We start from the raw sequence: 20130 nt of genomic DNA, 5'->3' as shown, positions 1-20130 counted from the left end.
AAAAATGTTCGAGGGGAAGGAAAATGATACTTTTTGGTTTCAAAAATATAAATACCAAAAAGCATTGACTTAAAAAGCCATAATTATGGATTTTCTTTTAATTGAAGTAATTTTAAACAATTTACCGGCTTGCTTTAAGAATTATTTAGAAGTTTTGAAGAAAATGCTGTTTAAAATTTCAAAAGCGGGAAATAAGTGCTTAATTTTTTACAAGGACATAAGAAAAGTTTAGAAACGCAAAAAAATGTAAAAAAAACTTGAAATCAAATATTAATGGATACTAAAATAAGTAAGTTCTTTCCGTTAGACTCTACAGAAAGTGTGATAAAGTTATTTAAAAGTCAACTGGAAAATGAAGAGAAAAATGTAGATCTTACGTTAATATCAATTTGTTTGGGATTCTTCGAAAATGTTCTATGCAATAGAGAAAATCGCGAAAATAAATGCACATTCCCGACTTTGGATTATGAAACCTTTGAGGAACTTTACAAAAAATTCAAGTCGATTGTAAGTATAGCAGAAACGCAACCATCTCAAACAAAAGGAAAATCAAAGACTGTTGAAAGCCAAGAAGTTAAATTGCCTACTCGAGAAAAAATTAAGAAAATTTCGGATGTGATCTGGAATTCACTCTTAAGATCGTCTTATAAAGACAGAGTTCATCTACAGTCAGTTTATAGCTATTTAACTGGTAACAAGCTAGATTCCTTTGGAGTTGCTCTTGTTACGCTTGCAGCATGTCAACTCCTTAATTACGATGTCCATTTGGCGCTATCAGAAGATCACGTATGGCTTGTTTTCGGAAATAATGGTGAGTCATAATGAGAAAAGGAAAATCTTTAGCATCAGTGTTGATTGGAAATTTCTATTATGATATAATTTTCACACGATTTTTTTTAGGAGAGACCATGGAAATTACTTGGCATGGAAAAATCGCCGAGGATAAAAGAGGACATTCAGTAGTTCCAGGAATAGAAGCACACACTTGGTTGTATTTAGCCGGAAATCCTGTAATTTGTACACGATTCATGGAACTTGGTGTTATTGTTCTCTCTATCAATCCACATCTAAATCCAACAAGTGTTTGTGCTGAGTTAGCAGATTTGCAACAACAATTACTGTGGATACTTTATGAAGCTGGTCACTTAAACAACTATCCAATGAGCTTAATGTATCTTGGAGAAATGGAAGAAAATCACCCAACACCAGCTCGAATAAAATGCGAAGCTCTTTATGAACAAGCAATACAATCATCAATTACTTACTACAAAAATCATCATGTATATCCTTATTCGTGCAAAGGAAATTATTATTATCGCAAGGAAAACTTTCGTGATGCTTTTCGGTGCTGGACTAATGCTAGCGATGTAATTCGTCTGTATAATTACTCTCGTGACGATGAAGAAATTTACAAAGAGTTTCTTGACATTGCAAATGAACAGATCCCACAGATAATGAAAACTGAATCAAGTGGCCATTCCGCAAAAAGGTACAGATATAACCATATCACCATTAAATGAGCTAATTTTTAAATTATCGTTTTTTTCTTTTTGTAATTTCAGCATTTTGCGAGATCCGCATTGTTTTGCAAACCTTTTGAGATTTTATGACGGAATCTGTCAGTGGGAAGAAGGTTCTCATACACCAATTTTACACATTGGTTGGGCGAAGCAGTTGTGCTTTTCGATTTCAAAATTTGACTATGATATCAGATCTCAGATAAAAATTATTATTAAATCAGACTTTGATGACGATAACAATAATAAGAAAACAGCAACAAATGAGCTAATAGTTAGTAATGAGCCAAAAAATAATGATGGAATTAAATCACAAGAATCTACGAAATCTTCAAATGGTGAACTGAAAACAGAATTTCCAATGCTTCCTTCTCTCGATGAATTGACTGCTGCATGTGGTGAGAAAATTTTAAACCCGGACTTTCTATTGCACGGAGGTGGAGTTCCTTTTTCAGAATCAACCGATGAAGATTTGAATAAAAATTCAGACAAGAAAGAATCATCTAAAGAGACTGCTAATAACATCGAGATATCATGTACGCTAAAAACGTTATCGCGAGATGTTGAGAAAATTATGTCACCGGTTCAAAAAGATGTACCATCACCCCAACTACCTTCTCCAATCGTTAATTATGATTCTAAAAATGAAAACTTAAAATTAGAAGAAGATCAAAGTAATGACACAAATAATAATGATGGAAAGATAGAAATTTTTGAAGATGAACATACTCCAAAGAGGCCAATAATTACTTTGAAATCGCGCAAAATGAAAGGCTTGAAAGATCTCTTACTTGCTGAAAAGCTTAATACTAATGCAATATCATTACAAATTACTGCACAAAGTCACATTGGAAATAAAAAATCTAGAAGCGAAGAGTCAACTGGAGATGGGTCAAGACCTAAGAGAACGCGACGAGAATGAGACGGGTTTTTCTATGAGAATCTTTGGTTTTATCCTTGACAGTAAAAGTTCATTTTTATTTTACTTTAATTATCATTATTATTATTATTATTATTATTATTATTGAACGTATATAATTTACGTTTTGAATTTGAAAGATGATCAATCATCTATAAAAACCTTAACATTTACATCATTTACTATTTAACCCTTCTCTGTGGATATTATTTGTCCTCTTTTAAAGAGTGAACCACTTTATATGTACCTTTTACATGTTGAATTTTGGTTTAAAATTTTTAGATTTTTAAATTATTTTTCTAAATTAAAAAAAAATTATTGAAAAAATTTGCTTCTATAAATATTAGAACAGTGGTGAACAAGCTCTTTCTCTCGCGATACGCTTTCCATTATTTTTAAACTTTTTTCATCAAATTAAAATTTAAAAGACTCCCAAATTTGACTAAAAACGCTTTTTGGTGACCTTTTCCAAACAAAAAGTTAAATATAAGTGTATCGTGACACACATTTTGAATACCACTGTATTTGTTTTTTGGTTCAATTCAAATCTCATAAAGTACAAAACTTAATCACAAAAGACAAATTCGAGGATTTCCTCAAAAGAAAAATCATATTGAAAAATTTTGTATTGATAAAAAAATATATATTTGGCTTTTATACAACTTTTAGAAATTATATAATTGAGAAAAAAAAAAATATTTTTGGAAATTATTAGAAAGCGATAAAAAATTTATGATATTGGATATAAACTTGAGATCAATAAATGTACATCACATTTGTCACTTATAATATAGAATTAAGATGGATGAGAATATTTTTGATCTCAAACTAAATCGAATGTACAAAAAAGGAAAAAAAAATTGGAAAGAAATGAAATTTGGAAAAAGAGTGAGGAAATCTTCAATTCAAAAGATTGGATTTATTTTTATTTTTCTTTGTAATCCTTAATAAGCAAAAATGTCGATTTCACTAAAATTCTTTCATTATTGAATTTTAATGGAATGGACATTAAAATGATAATATTAATTTAAAGATTATAGAAATCAAACAATAATTACTGTATTTAAAAAACAGGATGTTAAATGCGCTTAACGTAAAAGTTAAACTGTTAGTGTATAAACTTAGAAATATTATTATTTTATATATATTTAAGAGTAATCACTTTAACAATGTAATTTTCGAGAATTTTGTCTCAAATCTTCAATCTAAATTTTCGATTTCCATTTTTTTTTTTTTAGAATTATTTCATAAAAGAAAGTCATTTCCAAATAATTTTATTTATTTCTGCTTTAGTTTCTCTGGTGCTGTAATTCTTTTACATAGAAACTGTTTTCAATTTCGTCCATTATTTTCTTCATTTTTGCTTTCAACACAATGATTTAGTCTTTATTTTAAAATACATATGTATTCAACTTTGATTTAAGAAAAATACTTACTTACCTACTTCATAATCAAAATATTTTTACCTCAGTAATTAATGTTTTCTAATTTAATTTGCTTAAAAGTATTTAAAATTAAATTTTGATCATTTAGTATTTACTTGTAAGAAATTATATTTAAGTATTTTTAAGAAAACTATTTTATTACAAATCATAATTTTCGTTTTAAACACAGCACAAATAAATGTTTAAAATTTCGATTTAAGAATAGTTTCTCATGTGTGGTTCACAAGTTTGAATTTTGAGGTTGAGCCACAAATTTAAAATCCAAATTATTTATGAAAGTTGTTTGTTACATTTTTGGAGTTATTTTTTTATGATTAAATGCACCTTTAAGTAATTAGTTGTGATGGAAATTTTTATTGTCCTCTAAGTATTTCATTATTGAGTAGATTACTCATGAATTTTTTGTTGCATCTCTTTTTTTTCTATGCTGATTAATTAGATAGCTGTGATTGTAAGATATGAAATCAATAATCGAAACAGAAGAAAATCAAAGTGAGAAATAAAATGTATCCTGTAATGCTAAAATAGACATCTTTAAAACATTTTATTATCATTACATTTTGTAGCTTCTTTTAATTTAACAAGAGGCTTCAAAAAATCTGTTGAATGAGAAAAGGATGGTTTCAGATTCACTAAAAAATTTCAGCTTGCAGATTAAAACAAACATTCAATATCATCTGTAAAATTATTATTTAATAAATTTCTCAAGGTTTAAAATAGTAACACTAATTGAAGATTGTCCAATTAAAATGGCCCATCTTTCACAATAGATCCGACTTATAAGTTAGAAAAAAAAAATAATCAAACAATATATACTGAAATTATAAAATGAAAAGATACAGATGATTAATAAAACTAAATGCACATTAATATGAAATAACCATTGTCTTGTTAATGTAAAATTCGTAAAATATTTATTTATTTTTTTAAATGGAAATCTATAAACAAATTCAGATTTTAAAATAATTCTTTAGGGATAACTTTAAAAAATAGTAAGGAAGGATTTTAAACAAGTCAATGCAAAAAAGAGGTAGAATTATTGTTCAAAAATGTTTTAAAAGCAGATAATGAGAATTTTCAACAATTGTATTGTTAATATAAACAGGGAGTGCTATTTAAAGCAAACTGGACCCACTTGAAAACCAAATGCTTGCTGTTGTTGTCCATAATCGATTGGGTAAAAATCAATTATAGGAAGATATTGAATTTTTTTGGTACGAATTTCAAAAACGCTTTCACTCTTAGCTGTTCCAGTATGGCATCCATCTTTTAAAATTGTTGGTTTGACAGGAGTATCATGTCCAATTTCAATATCGTTTTCTCCTAAAAGTCTTAAAGACATTTCGTAATTTTCCGTTCTACTGTTGAACCAAGCAACACTGTTCATACAAGTATAAGTAAAGTTTTGATATGCTTGGTGAGATAACAATCGTAGAAAAGTCATTTGAATAGGCCCAACTGTTTCGTAAGAAATTCTGAAACCTCCCCGAAGGTTTGAGTACCAATCTGTTTTATCACTTTCTTTTCTCCAATGTATGTTAGGCATTTGAGCACTATGAATATCTGGATGTACGCATGTTTCTCCTTCCGCTTCCATATTACAGAAAACCTAAAATAAAGCAATTTTACAATATCTCATTGAAATTCAATATACTCATAACAGATACGAACATAAATTGCGTCGTCTATCATCCCACTATTTGGATCAATCCAATACCATCCATTTTTAAAATGAGGATAACCGTACCAAAGATCTCTGCATGATCGTGCCGGATTTTCTCTTGTTCCATCCGGTTTTCTATACCGATCCAATTCTTGTCTCATCGAATAAATTGAACTATACATCTCAAGAAACTTTTGAGAAAATTCGTCCTTTGTCTTTTTACGTTTAGATGAAGGCTTTCGTGTCTTTTTTACAACACCCATTAATTCATCAATATCCGCATCGTCTATTTCATCTGCTAACTGCTCAATATTTTCTAAATCTCTTCTCAACCTATCCTCACCTTTAGTGAATTCACTTTGAAAAAGTAATTCGGGAGGTAACAAAGGAGCTTCCGCTGGTGGTCCAGGAGGACCTATATATATATTTTATTCAATAAATTAATATCCTTTTTCATCATCTTAATACTTTACCTGGTGGGCCAGAAGGACCAGTTTCTCCTTTTTCACCAGCAATTCCAGTCTGACCTTTAGGTCCAATCATTCCCACATCACCCTAAATATACAAGCATTGAAGTACATAAAGTATTCAAATAAAATTAGTATATTAAATATTTGGCTTACTTGAACTCCTTGTGGACCCTCATTTCCTATTAATATAAAATTCACAAAAAAATATGAATATAAAATATAAAATGTTCATGATAAATTACTTACCCTTTTGACCAGGGGGACCCTCTAAGCCTACTTCTCCTTTTTGACCAACTGACAATGATATTAAAATTAATTATTTATTTAAGTATTCAATTCATTTAAAAATGTTTAACAACTTACTTTCACCAGGAGGCCCAGGCATTCCTTTATTTCCTTTTTCACCTTGATCACCCTATCATTACGATATTATTTATTTACATTAAATTATTATTGATAATGTAAGTCTAACTTACTTTTATACCAGCAACACCCAAATCTCCTCTAAAATTTCAAATTATTTAGATAAACTATGTAAGAAGAATATTCCACAATTGATTATAAAAAACTTCCTGCTTTTGATTATCAACTCTGGATTAATTAATTAATATGAATTGAATTCTAATAAAAACTCATAGAATATTAGAATGAAACACAATATGACTGTGTCCTTGAATTATAAAATGAGAGCATTTATACATCGTAGGGATGTAGTTTATATTTCTAGCGTTTTCCCATACCTGTGGCCTTTCATTCCTCGTTTTCCACGTTCACCTTAATTTATAAAAAAATTAATATTGCAGTACAAATCATTACAACAAATAAAAACCTTTTTCGCCCTGCAATCCCATTTTTCCAATCGGCCCTTCTTTGCCAGGTAATCCTTTAATAGAATAAAAATGCATTTTAAAGACTTGAAATATTTGCATATTTTATATAATCACCAATTGCACCAGGGGCACCAATTTCACCTAAAAATATTAAATTTTGATAATATACTCCACAAAAATTTACATTAACCAATATACAACCTTGATCTCCTTTCACTCCCATCAAACCTCTCGGCTATAATAATATTAATTAGAATATGCAAATTAATTTTTTTTTTATTTTCATACCCCTTCATTTCCTATCGGTCCCTCAGCACCAACAGGTCCAATCATTCCAGTAGGGCCGGTAGTGCCTTAATTATTTTATAAATTTGTATTATTTTTTAATGTTTAATTAATTAAATTATAAAAATCACCTTTATCTCCCTTTTCTCCTTGTGGCCCTGAATTTCCCTGAATTCCTGTTCAAATTTCAGTTCATGGGTATCAATTAATTTCAAATAAATTTTATTATTGCTTACCTGCTTGACCATCTACACCTTGCTTGCCTATATAAAAATTAAAAAGTTAATTTAATCATTCTTATATAATTTAGTTTCATTCATTACCTTGTTCTCCTTGAATTCCTATAGAATTTAATAAAATATATGAAATATCAAATGCTTTCAAGAACTTCTGTAAAGTTACCTGGAGGGCCAGGATTTCCTACAATAAAAAAAAAATAATAATAAAAATAACGTTATTGATCAACATATTTTCTTAAAACTTGAAATGTTTACCTGGATTTCCGCGTAATCCTGGTTCACCTGTAAAAATCATATTGAAATAAATTAGCACCGTACGTTTCTTGCTAAATGTTTTATTCAAATCAAATTCAAATTTATAAAAATATCAATATTTTCTTACCTTTTTGGCCATCCTCACCATGCATGCCTTGATCACCTGTACAAAAATAAAATTACAAAATACAATGTTAATTAGATCCGAGTATTACCTACGGTGAAAAATACAAAATCATTCATATATTTAAAACAAAAAACCTTTTGGTCCTCTTTGTCCCGGTTCTCCTTGATTTCCAGGTAAACCTAATTTTAAAAAAATACAAAAAATTTGAAGGATGTCAATTTTATAATCACTTCATGAGCTGAATCCTACCCGTTGGTCCTAAAATTAAAAAAAATAAGTAAAAAAGAAAGTTTTTTTTGGAAATATTTATATATTTTATTTTCTACCTATATTTCCTTTTGGTCCTTCTTGACCAGGCAACCCACGCTTCCCTGGCGGGCCTGGCACTCCAATTTTACCGCTTTCTCCCTTTTGACCTCGTTCTCCAGATGGACCTTTAATTTTTAATTAATATTTATACTTTAAATTTCATAAAATTATATTGAGAATAGTATGCAACATACCTGTTGGACCTTCGATTCCTTTAATTCCAGGTGGTCCTATGAAAAAAATAAAATTATAAACAACTAAGTATTGTAAAATTGAATGTGAATTTTTATTTATTTATTTATCATTTTATTTAATATATTTTTTTTTTCTTCTTTTATTATAGGAAAAAGCCCGTGAATGTAACAAACCTTGAGCTCCAGGTTCTCCTGTCAATCCTTCTCTTCCACTTTCTCCTTGTTGACCGCGCGATCCATCCTGTCCTGTTGAATAAATAATTAAATAAATAAAACAACGAAAATACAAAAATATTATGCTTACCAGGAGGTCCCTGTTTTCCAGGTTCACCTTTTTGACCCTAAAAATGTGAACAATTTAATTTTCTTCCTGTTTTTTTCTTTGAAAATATTAAATAAACAGTTCTAAATAAAAATCGAGAACATACCTGTGGTCCCATAGGACCCACTGAGCCGTGATCTCCTTGATTGCCTGAAATTGTCAAGTTATAAATTATTAAAAAGCAAGCTTTCATAAAATTATGTTATGCCGTGCATACCTTTTGGTCCAGTATTTCCAGGTGCTCCAATAGGACCTTAAAAATAAAACTCGGTAAAATTGTGAAAATTTTTGATTATTTTAAAAACTTACCAATCATCCCATGAGGTCCTTTAAAAACAAAAGTTGCGTATTTATTAATTTTTTTTATTAGTAGAAAAATAAATCATTAGGTTTTTCAATTATTTTTTGTTGGTTTGTATTACCTTGTTTGCCTCTTGGACCACTCTATGGAAAAAGCAAAATGTTTAGCAACAGTAAAATTTCATGTTTATTATTTACCTCTCCTTTGACTCCCTAAAAAATAATAAAATAAAAAAAAAAATGTATTTCGGTTTTGGTTTATTTAAAAAATATTAACATACTGGAGTGCCAGCTTCTCCTCTTTCTCCCTTTTCGCCTTTAGAAAGAAATAACCAAATTTTAAATTTTTATAAAAAATATTTAATTTGTTTTCTAACCTGTCAATCCTTCTGATCCTGGAGGACCGATTAATCCTAAAAAATTTTAAAATATGTGTAAGCTTAAAATATTTTCATTTCGATAGTTTTGTAAAATTTAGAAATATACCTATCGGGCCTGGTGATCCGACTGCTCCTACTTCACCCATTGATCCCTTTTCTCCTTTTATTCCAGGTGCACCAATTTCTCCCTTAATGATTAATCAAAAATGAGAAACTAAGGCAAATGTATTTACTGTTGACTTACTTTATCTCCATCTTCACCAGGCAAGCCCATCGGACCTATTTTTTTTTTTTTTTTTCAATAATATTATTTTCATTTATAACTTTCGATTTTCTTTACCTGGCGATCCATTGAGTCCTCTCAAGCCTTTAATAGAACAAAAAATTATTATTTGTTGTTAAAATATATTTATTTTTATATGTAAAAATACCAGGAAGTCCATCTCGTCCTATTGGTCCCTGAAATTGATATTTATACTAATATTAAAAGAACTCTTCTTTTCTAAAAATAAACTTACTGTTACACCTGGCTCTCCTCTTTCACCTTTTGCGCCTGGACTTCCCGACAAACCCTGTGGTCCTATTACAAAACATTTCATGAAACTTTTCAGAAAAAAAATCTGATATTTGCTATGAAAATTTACCAGTTCTTCCTTGAATTCCTTGCAAACCTTCTGCACCAGGAGGTCCCTAAAATATTATTTATTGATGATTTTTTAAACTTGTACAAATAATTTCAAAAATTACTTGCTGCCCTTTGTCACCAATTGATCCTGAATTATATATAAATTTATTAATATTTATGTTCAAATTTTGAAAATAAGTAAAGGTAAATTTACCTGCAAATCCTTGTGGACCCATTTCTCCCTTTAAACCTTTAAAAATAAAAGAATTTTTAAATTTTGAATCGTGTGTATGTTAAATATTATTACCTTGCAATCCAGGAAGACCAGGAAATCCTCTTTCACCTGAAAATCCCTGTTTTAATTCAAAATATTATAAATTTAACAAATTTTTTAAGCAATAAAGTAAGAGTTTCTTACGGGTGGCCCAGATGGTCCTGTGATAATGATACAAATGTTTAATTAAATTGTAAAAATTTTAAAGTAAACTTTAAAGCATTAGTTTTTACCAGGAGGTCCCGATTTTCCTAAAAATAATGAAATAAAAAAAATTTCATATTTTTATAAAGTTGTTTCTAAATATTAAAAAATTAATTTACCTATTGGACCTGGGTTTCCGACTGGACCTGAAGAATTGGATTAAAAATGAAAAATGTTATCGATTTATCATTTGAATAATAAATTTTGTTGTAAAAACCTTCTTTTCCTGCTTCACCGGGTACGCCTGGCTCCTAAATATTGTTATCAAAATTTATTCAGAAAAATATTCAGTTATAATGATATGAACATACCCCAGGTTGACCAGAATTACCTGATTATTCCAAGTAAAAGAAAAATTAAAAATGTTTGAATTGGTAAATAAATAAATTACAAACCAGGCAATCCAGGTTCTCCAATTAAACCCGTCTAAAATGTTAAAGAAAATCTAGTTTACTCATCTGCTCAATGACATAATAAGTCGCACCATACCTCTCCGGAAGGACCTTAAAATAGGTTTTGAAAAAAAAAATTACTCATTCGCAAAAATGGTTTTTAGAAATTTTAAAAAATTACCAGGCAAACCGACTTGTCCAACTATTCCTGGCGGACCCGTTGCTGAAAATTATATTAATTTAATTAAATATTCGATAAATTTTACCCTATGGAGATTAGCTGATTTTCGCATATTTTTCTTGCAAAAGGGCAATGATCTTTAAAATTCACGAATCTTTTTGACAATTTAGAATTTAAAATAAAAATAAATAAAAGTCAAATCCGCTTGCACAAAAAATCAGCGAAAAACGGCAAAAATATAATAAGTTAAATTTTAAAATAATATTAAAATCATACAAACCTCCAACATCACCGCGTTCCCCTCTTTTTTTGCGAACAGAGATTGATTATTACAAATCAAAATTAATTAATTTTAACAATAAAAACTTATGTAAAATTTCACCTTTCACCTGGTGGTCCACGTTCACCTGGTTTTCCATCTTTTCCAGATTGCCCAATAGGTCCTTGTTGAAGCAATGAATACAATTTATTATGTTTTCTTTATTAGCATATACTTTTTTTATTGATAACTTACCTTGAATTCCTTTTGAACCTTTCTCTCCTTGGATTCCCTATTAGATTTGATTTAAGTTATAAGCGTATTTAAGTGAATAAAGAGAATAATTACTTGTTCACCCATTAATCCTCCAGGACCTTTAATAGAAAATTTATTAAGTTTATTTATCTCAAAATTAAATAAATTTAATTAAATATGATTTCTAGTGTTTAATTTACCTGGCATTCCTGGATCTCCCTGTTAAAATATAATATAAGTTAACAATTTAAAACTGATACTAAAATATATAAACTAACTTTTGTGCCTTGTGGACCATTGCTACCTGTTCGTCCTCGAGCTCCTCTAAATCCCTTTTATTAAGGAAAAAGTTACAGTCTTTAGTTTGAGATTCTTAATGGAACAAGTTATGAAAAACTAACCCTAGGTCCAGTTTCACCTCGTTCTCCTATACTCAATTTATGCTCAATAAGATCAAAAATTACAAAAAAAATAGAATGCAAATACAACCTTGTTGTCCAGAATTTCCCTGCATAAATATAATTGTTAAAATGTTTATTTATTTTAATTTTAAAATATTTTTACCCTTTCACCTAAAAAAAATAGAAATTGAGTAATTTTTTCGATTTAAAAATCTAATTAAAAAAATTTATTACCCTTTTGGCCTACTGGTCCATTGCTTCCAACGCTTCCCTTGTCACCTTTTTAATAATTTAAACATTTTTTAAGTTCTTTATTTTAATGCTAAATAAATTATTAAGTTTACCTTTTTCACCAGTTGAACCTGGGTATCCAGAAAATCCTTGTGGCCCTTGTTTTCCTGAGAACATTATATTAAAATTTAGATTGGTATTTTAAGAATAAAGTGTATTGTAATGATTTAAATAATACCTTTTTCTCCTGGTAATCCAATCGCTTTATTTGAATAAAAAATGAAATGATGCTAAATATCAATTTTTCAAAAGTATTAAAGCATAATACCTCCTGCTTCGCCTTTAAGTATGATAACAAGTGAAATTCAAAAAAAAAAAAATTAATAAAACATTTTTGTAATAATAATATAAATAAATTACCTCTTACTCCTTCTGCTCCTTTTGGACCCTCAGGCCCTTCCAAACCTAAACATTTTATATTGATTGAGTTTCAAGATTTTTTTGCAAATTTCATGTTAAAATCAAGACAAAATTTAGAGTCTTAGCACTAAAGAAATTGTCCTGGATTAACAACTCTGTCACCTGTTAATCCTATGGGGCCTTGTGGACCAATATCTCCAGATTCTCCACGGTCTCCCTTTTCTCCATCTTCGCCTATTTATTAAATAAAACTTAACTTTTAAAAAAATCAATCTAACTTTGCTGATTTTTGCCTTACTTGCCTTTTTGACCTCTGTCACCTTTTTCCCCCAAAGCTGATTCAAAAATATATATGTATTTTTTATTTTCCTTACGATTAGGCATTTTATTTTTTGTGATTTTGTACTATACCTCCCCTGGCTCCAGTATCACCCTTTGGACCTTTATAAAATATTAATTTAGCTTTTTATGACAATAGTAAATTTTATTTATTTTACCTCGACTTCCGGGAAAACCAATCGGACCCTACGAAAACATATTTAGTATAATTTTATATAATTTTTGTCATTAAAGCTTACTTGACTGCCCATTTGTCCAGGCTCTCCTTTTTGACCCATACTTGAAAATAAAGAAAGAGTTAAAGATGAAATTTCATTTTGTTCAAAATCCTAAATAACGTTCTTTTACCTTCCTGGATTTCCTACTCTACCGTCAGAACCCTTGTTTGATATTTAAATAATCATTTATATATATTTATTTTGATTATATATAAAAAAAATATTGACTTACAGGTGATCCTGGACTTCCTGGATAACCACTTTTACCTAAATATTAAAAAATTGCAGATTAATATATATTTTGTTATGTTTTGCCACATTTTACAGGGACTTTAAAAGTGATAAAAGCATTCCTTAAATTCAAATTTTACCTGTTGGTCCAGGTAAGCCTTGTGCTCCTTGACTTCCAGCAGGACCTAAAGAGTGATTCTGTTATGATAATTCCTTAAAAATATGTCTTTTAAGAAAATATTTACCTGGTGGACTAATAATAAAATATTTTTTAAATTATTTTTTTAAATAATTAATTTATATTAAGCTTACCCTGGTGGTCCTGGAGGACCTTGAATCCCAGCTGGCCCGGGAATACCAATTAACCCTGTATTTCCTTTGCTAAAATAAATAAATTTTTTGATGATACACATATAGAATTTAATACATGTGAATTCACCTTCCGATCGGACCTAAAAGAATCCAAAAAATTATTATTGATAAATTTAAAATAAAATAATTATTAATTTTACTAACCTTCATTTCCTGGAATCTACAGAGATTTTGCAATAAGTATAGTTATAGTCAATAGTTATAGCTATTTAAAAATTAGATAAATACCCCTGCATTTCCGATTGGTCCTGAATTTTTGAAAATATTTCTCATTATTTATTTGCTTTTATTAAATGTTTTTCGAGATAAAACTTACCAGGTACACCTCGAGGACCTGTTTTAAAATTAAAAATAAAATAACCATTTAAATAACGTTAAATTTTGCTCAAGCATTTGACAAAAATACAGAACCTGTAAAGCCGCGTGGTCCAATTTCTCCGATCATTCCTTGAAGGCCCTTAAAAGTTGAATTAATTTTATTTGAATTAAAAACGGTGTGAATTTAAAAAACATGAAAATAAATTTACCTGTGGTCCATCGTCTCCTTGTGTTCCTTCATTTCCTTTTTCACCCTATTTTAAAAATATTTAAGATGTCATATAGATTATTAATTATTAAAAATGCATAATGATTTACCTTTTCTCCTACTAAACCTGTTCGTCCTCGATCCCCTTTTTCACCTAAATACCCAGGAAGTTTTTATTTTATTTTATTTTTTTTAATTAAGTTAATAAGTTATTATTGTTAATTTCAAATGCTTTTATACCTGGGAGTCCTATTAACCCAGGAGCTCCAACTTCTCCTTTTAAACTATGAAATAAACATTTTTAAAGTCAATTTTTATTTGTGTTTTTAATAAGATACCCTTGACTTCCTACTGGTCCTCGATCGCCGTCTCTTCCATCTCTTCCTGTAAATAATTTTCATTTTAATAAAGCTTAAATACTTTTTGTTTAAATGTTCTCACCTCTCTTTCCAATTGGTCCCGGTAATCCAATTAATCCTAACAAATTAATATAATATGTTAAAACTATTAAAATATGTAAAATTTATAAAATAAATTAACCTCTTGATCCAGGTGGACCTAATTCTCCCTGATCTCCTTGTTCACCTTTTGGACCTTAATATTAAAAAGTAATATACATTTTAAGAATTTAATTTTTAGCTTTGAAAAATATACATACCTGGTTCTCCTATCTTTCCTTCAAAGCCAGGCGCACCAGTTAAACCAACTGGTCCTTCTGGGCCTTTCATGGCAAGCTTTTTTTTGTTGTAAAATAATTAATTACTAGAAATTATTTGAAATGTGATTAATTTTACCATGTGTTGAGCCAACATTTGACGAAATGCTTCTGCTTGCGTGTCTGGTCCTTTCTCGTTCCCGTTATTTTGACCGAGTGGTATGATAAAAACATGTCCCGGAGCACCAGGTGCTAAAAATACGTTTAAGAACCAATTATTAATTATTATTATACGAATCTTGATATAATTTACATCCAGACAAGCCTGATAAGCCTTCTCTACCATCGATACCTAAAATTTAAAAGAAAACTGTAGAACTAGTTAATCAATGTTAGATTTGTGCTCAAACCCCTTTCTCCTTTATCTCCTTTTTCGCCCTTTTCTCCTTTGAAACCTAAAATTCAAATTTAATAAATTGATAATTATGTTGTCATCAAATAATCCAATTCATACCAATTGGTCCGGGAATAGATTTGAGTTTAACTCCATTTACGATTTTTGTGAAGCTTTCATTAACACTATTCTATAAACAAAGCTTTATTAATATTCAATTTAAGCAATTATTGTAATAAATAAAACATACAATATGTTCCTTTTGATTATATTCCGACTCTACTATATAATTGTCTTCATTATTATTTACAGTTACACCATGAATTTGATCTTCATTTTCATAAGATGGTGACAACGTTGTGAAGGAATCATCTTCATTTCCAGAATTTAATGAATCATAATAGTCATCTTCTCCATTAATATCGAGATTTAGATTTTCTAACTCAAGAGATTCATGAGCTGCATCATTAACTTTCAGCATGTTAACATTTCGAGATTTTTCAATTTTCCTATTACTTGTAGTTTTTGTCTTATTTCTTTGATTCATTGATAACGAATGGAGTTTTAAGTTATTTTCTCTTATTCTTTCATTCATCGAAGAAGATGATGAAGAAGATGCTTGATTAATACTAGATGAACATTCAGGAGTATACTTTGTACAAATTTCATAAGCAGTATCTGGTTTACTTGCAATTCTTAACAGTTGTATGTCTCCCTATATTAATAATATTTAAAAATTTAATCTTTTAAGATAAAAAATTGCAATTCCATACCATGAAATATTCCTCATCTTCATCCAATTGAACACCCATGAAAAGTAAACCATCTGTATAAATACTTGAAGTCATTGATCTAGACAATTTTTTTGTGATTTGTCTATCACAATCAAAGATTAATGTAATAGAGTTTCCTTTAATGCTTATACCAATACGATGCCATTTTAAATCATTGGTACTCGCTTCGAAGCTTATCATATTATCATCTATGATTGACTCATCTTGGTACAAAAGAGAAACTTCTGAACCCACATAAAATACTAGAGATTCTTCACTTTCTGATGTATAAATTGAAAAAACTGGAGCTCTAGAAAATTTCTGTTTTGCTTTCAATGTTACCAGTATTGAAAAGTCCAATGGAAATCCTTTAGGAAATACCTTAAAAATTAAAAATTTATTTATTTAAAATCGAACATAGAGCGACAAAAACATATGAAATATTTACATCTGATGACGCAATCGTTATCATCGTTCCTTTATTGATTGAATAAGCTACAGCTTTATAATTTTGATAAGAGTTTCGAAGCATGCCGCACATGCCATCAGTTTCATTGACTCCATTTGGAAGGTTGGGGATACCCAAGCTCGTTATCAAGTCAATGCCTTCGTCTATTAAAAATATATTTATATATAAGAATGATGCGATAACATTTTTGCTGTTAAAGTTCAAGTTACGGTTTGATTAGTTTGAAAATATTTTTTTTTCACAATCAATAAAAAGAATTCCCTACGTCATTTTTTTTTTCTACTGTGAATAAGATCCATTTTGAATAACTACATATTTAATTTCATTTTACTACAAATATTAAGAAAATTAAAATACGTATCTTCTAATAGGAAGGAAATTCGCTGAAAAATAATTAATCGTCGATTTTTGACTATTCAAGTTGATAATTTTAGAGATAGTATTCAAAAACAAATGGGTTTAAACGAATGAACTCTGTAAATCTCTTAACAAAATACAAAGTAAAAGAAAAAATATTCTACTTTTGTTGTGCTGAATCAAAGGTTTGCTCGTTGTCTTGTGTAAATCTTATATATGATAGTTTTTAAACTTAACTGAGAGATTTTAGACGAGAAATATGGTAGAAAATATTGGGGAACAATTAACGCTATTGATTAGTGTTGTCAATTATTTGGATTTTTACTATTTGTACAAATACCAAATACCCAAATATCGAGACCCCCAAATATTGTACAAATACCAAATATTTCCGAAAGTATGGACATGACCCTAAAAATATCTGAATTTTCAAAAAGTTTACTGTATATTCACATTTAGTGTACAATTAGTAATAAAAATCAACTTTGAAGTAATGAAATTAATTGTTTTCCAAAGAATAATAACAAAAAATAACTAAAATATTCACTTCTCTTCAGTCATATGATTAGAAAATTTCGACTTAAAACATTCTATGCAGAGAAGTTTCGATCAATAATTAGTAACATAGCTTGAATGTACTTCAATGAAATATAGCGCACCTCTAAGTTCTCAGTCCTGTTTTTAGTATTTTTGAATGACTTAATGTCTAGATCTAAGTCTAATCATGAATACAGCCATTCTAATCATCAAGACATGAAGCGCGATTTTCTATATCTTCGCCCAGACTTTCAAATGCACAACATGTGCTAAATTTTTGTATTCACTAGATATTTAATCAAAATAATGCTCAAAAATTCTAAAAAATACTTCATAAATTTTTTAAAAATATTGCAAAATTTTAAAAATGTGATTTTTAGGAAAAATTTCATACTTGCTTTACATTTAACTCTTATATTTGTAGATACAAATTATTTGGTTTGAAATTACAAATTATTTGTGACCCAAATATTATTGGTATTTGTAATTGACAACTCTACTATTGATTGGAAATTATTTTCAAAAATAAATTACAATTTCAGTTAGTCTTATTTAAAACTAAAATATCTCATCAATAAAAAAATATCTTTTAACATTATCAAAACGATTTTAATTTTTTAGGTACTACTATAAAACTTTTTTTACACAACTAGTGTAAACCTTAACATTCATGTGGGAACAGAATGACAATTTTCAGAATTAGAGTGAAAATAATTGAACATTTGATATTATCAAAACTTTTATATACCCACTGGTGTAAAAACACTGAAATAGATCGTTTGAGATTATATGAGTGTAAACAATGAAAACAGAGGTACTTTATAAACTTTAAATTTTTAAGATCAAAACAGAGATACTCTAGTTGAACAAACCGCAATTTCGAATTTGACAGCGGAATGACATAAAGAAAGAAAATTAAGGGTTTTATATTTATTTTGTAAACAAAATGTTCCACATATATTACATTAACGTAAAGAATATCAATGTATTACATATGAAACATTTTTGTAAATTATGGAACAAGATGTTTCTATATATAAATCAATTTTAAATTTACATTTAAACCAGTAAAGAAAATTGAAACTAAAATGTTTATAAAAAGAAAAAAGAACCAAAAATCGTAAGTCAGAATCATAAGTATCCGGTTTTTAAACTCCGTTTCTTTTTAAAACATTTAAACCAGTAAAGAAAATTGAAACTTGTTTATAAAAAGAAAAAAAACCAAAAATCTTAATCAGAATCATATATCTTCCGGAAACTTTATTAAAAATTTTGCTTGGAATAATGAATATATCTTAATATCTTTCATTTCTTAAATCCAGAAGAAATTTTAGCGGTGCCCCTGCCCAACTTGCTTGGTTGGACTTTATTCCAGTATCGAAATTATTTAAATATTATATTTTCGAATTATATTATATTTGAATTAATTGCTATAGTAATTGTGAAAATTAAAAAAATTTATAAATATTTCAGCATTGTTAATGAATGGTTTAGCTTGCTTGTTGTTCTTAAACATCTACTAAGTTTTATTCTCTTTAATCATATGAAAAAGATAGATTTTTGACGAGGTTAAAGTGATTAAGTATATTTTTGCTGGTACTTTTTCTTACTAGGTATTGAAAAACACTTAAAATTGAAACCTTTTACTTACTGTCATCATCAGCTAGTGAGTATTCCAACGATAAACAACAGAGCAATGTCGAAATAATAACTGTTTGAGTGAAGTGAGTAAAATATATTTTTAATCTCATTTTCAAAAATTTAATGCTCTGATCACAGTATTCACATAATATTTCAGCTTTGTATGTATTCTTTCAAATTATTATCAAATTTGAATTCTAGAAAAAGAAGATTTGAAAAAAAAAAAATAAATTAGAATTGAAGTCAAAATCAATTTTTTTTTTATCTAAACTGTATGTTCACTTATATTTTTTTTAACAACATTTTCAAAAAATCTCATTGTGCACATAATTTTTTGGATCATTTTTAAATTCACTTTTCATGATTTTTATTCAATTTGAATTTTGAGCATTACAATAGACACTCAATTTTGCAACTTTTCTCACAAAAACTAAATTTTCTCAATGAGTATTCATAATGTTCACTGAATTTAATTGATAACATTTTGACTTTTTTGAGGAAGTATTGAAATAACTATCTTCAAATAAAAAATTATATTAATATTTCATTAAACTTTTTCACATTTATCACTTCCAATTAATTTAATAAAATGTTATATATTCCATGAATTCCACGAGGTTAATTATTTTCAGGTGTAAAAGTCTTAACACATAATAAAAAGAGAAAATTAAAACAATTTGTAATGATAACCTTTAACCGCTAAATAATTAGAGTAACACAGTGTTTGTCTCCTTCCTAAGATTTTCCACTTTGTCACTCTCACTGTTCTCTCCCGTTCTCATTAAACGTCACTAATTCACTTCACTTACTCACTTATTTCACTTGTTCACTTACCAATTTCAGCCGAAAAACTAAATTTGTTCTAAGATTGAGCGCTGCTTTTATACCCTGTGGCTTATCAAAATAAATTTAAATGTCAAAAAAAGTGCTGATAATTTAATTAAAAAGATTTATTTGAATAATTTATTTTTGATTTGTCACTTTGTAGTTATTAAAATGATGTTTTTAATATTCATTCAACTTGATATCAACCTGATCAAGAATATTTGATATATGAATTTTTTTCATGTGCATACACATAGGTATATACAAAATTTAGTATATATAAATAAAAGTGATAT

At 28.4% G+C, this 20130-nt stretch overlaps 2 protein-coding genes across 2 annotated transcripts; one reads left to right on the top strand and one right to left on the bottom strand.

Annotated features, from left to right (window-relative positions):
* The first annotated feature begins 218 nt into the window (after positions 1 to 218).
* Positions 219 to 4406, top strand: Mnn1 (menin 1). The gene is made up of 3 exons (XM_070640524.1): positions 219 to 811; positions 901 to 1489; positions 1563 to 4406. Exons 1-3 carry the CDS (start codon positions 274 to 276, stop codon positions 2437 to 2439), a joined length of 2004 nt encoding a protein of 667 aa, XP_070496625.1. The 5' UTR covers positions 219 to 273; the 3' UTR covers positions 2440 to 4406.
* A 358-nt stretch (positions 4407 to 4764) lies between these two features.
* LOC139090685 (collagen alpha-1(XI) chain-like) lies at positions 4765 to 19842 on the bottom strand. Its single transcript, XM_070640485.1, has 91 exons — positions 19700 to 19842; positions 19020 to 19206; positions 16454 to 16617; positions 16006 to 16386; positions 15483 to 15947; positions 15353 to 15422; positions 15249 to 15293; positions 15152 to 15190; positions 14978 to 15090; positions 14842 to 14917; positions 14724 to 14777; positions 14625 to 14660; positions 14522 to 14567; positions 14424 to 14467; positions 14294 to 14337; positions 14185 to 14229; positions 14069 to 14114; positions 13974 to 13991; positions 13886 to 13905; positions 13802 to 13817; positions 13725 to 13737; positions 13598 to 13666; positions 13489 to 13538; positions 13287 to 13321; positions 13185 to 13216; positions 13076 to 13115; positions 12995 to 13022; positions 12909 to 12938; positions 12800 to 12832; positions 12660 to 12731; positions 12498 to 12542; positions 12406 to 12417; positions 12316 to 12339; positions 12191 to 12244; positions 12081 to 12125; positions 12004 to 12017; positions 11935 to 11962; positions 11847 to 11872; positions 11724 to 11777; positions 11646 to 11664; positions 11539 to 11564; positions 11446 to 11482; positions 11314 to 11374; positions 11212 to 11234; positions 10932 to 10973; positions 10848 to 10861; positions 10754 to 10784; positions 10670 to 10689; positions 10576 to 10609; positions 10478 to 10504; positions 10388 to 10405; positions 10299 to 10315; positions 10188 to 10233; positions 10095 to 10130; positions 10003 to 10028; positions 9900 to 9945; positions 9774 to 9835; positions 9687 to 9714; positions 9596 to 9622; positions 9500 to 9534; positions 9362 to 9443; positions 9253 to 9288; positions 9157 to 9191; positions 9074 to 9088; positions 8998 to 9019; positions 8885 to 8902; positions 8793 to 8828; positions 8682 to 8725; positions 8558 to 8594; positions 8428 to 8499; positions 8254 to 8289; positions 8077 to 8184; positions 8000 to 8008; positions 7885 to 7929; positions 7751 to 7786; positions 7624 to 7650; positions 7532 to 7549; positions 7453 to 7470; positions 7366 to 7392; positions 7261 to 7305; positions 7133 to 7197; positions 6959 to 7079; positions 6844 to 6897; positions 6755 to 6788; positions 6491 to 6518; positions 6378 to 6429; positions 6261 to 6308; positions 6168 to 6193; positions 6018 to 6099; positions 5553 to 5959; positions 4765 to 5490 (listed from the first exon to the last, which is right to left on the bottom strand). The coding sequence occupies exons 2-91, from the start codon at positions 19117 to 19119 to the stop codon at positions 4993 to 4995; spliced, it is 5382 nt and encodes a 1793-aa protein (XP_070496586.1). The 5' UTR covers positions 19120 to 19206; positions 19700 to 19842; the 3' UTR covers positions 4765 to 4992.
* Positions 19843 to 20130: the final 288 nt, after the last annotated feature.

Source organism: Chironomus tepperi, unplaced genomic scaffold (genome assembly GCF_022539635.2).
Source record: "Chironomus tepperi strain 1889 unplaced genomic scaffold, CSIRO-AGI_Ctep_v1 contig_219, whole genome shotgun sequence".
Lineage (NCBI taxonomy): Eukaryota > Metazoa > Arthropoda > Insecta > Diptera > Chironomidae > Chironomus > Chironomus tepperi.
The sequence above is the reverse complement of the archived record's forward strand: the minus strand, read 5'-3'. Positions and strand labels throughout refer to the sequence as shown.

What these genes read in the sequence shown, in the direction of transcription:
- Mnn1 (XM_070640524.1), top strand. Translation starts at nt 274, where the DNA reads ATGGATACTAAAATAAGTAAGTTCTTTCCGTTAGACTCTACAGAAAGT. An exon ending in GCTTGTTTTCGGAAATAATG is followed by an intron (nt 812 to 900) that starts GTGAGTCATAAT and finishes GATTTTTTTTAG; the next exon opens with GAGAGACCATGGAAATTACT. An exon ending in AGTGGCCATTCCGCAAAAAG is followed by an intron (nt 1,490 to 1,562) that starts GTACAGATATAA and finishes TTGTAATTTCAG; the next exon opens with CATTTTGCGAGATCCGCATT.
- LOC139090685 (XM_070640485.1), bottom strand. Translation starts at nt 19,119, where the DNA reads ATGAGATTAAAAATATATTTTACTCACTTCACTCAAACAGTTATTATT. An exon ending in AAATGTTGGCTCAACACATG is followed by an intron (nt 14,918 to 14,977) that starts GTAAAATTAATC and finishes AACAAAAAAAAG; the next exon opens with CTTGCCATGAAAGGCCCAGA. An exon ending in TATTTTTAAGGAATTATCAT is followed by an intron (nt 13,322 to 13,488) that starts AACAGAATCACT and finishes TTTAATATTTAG; the next exon opens with GTAAAAGTGGTTATCCAGGA.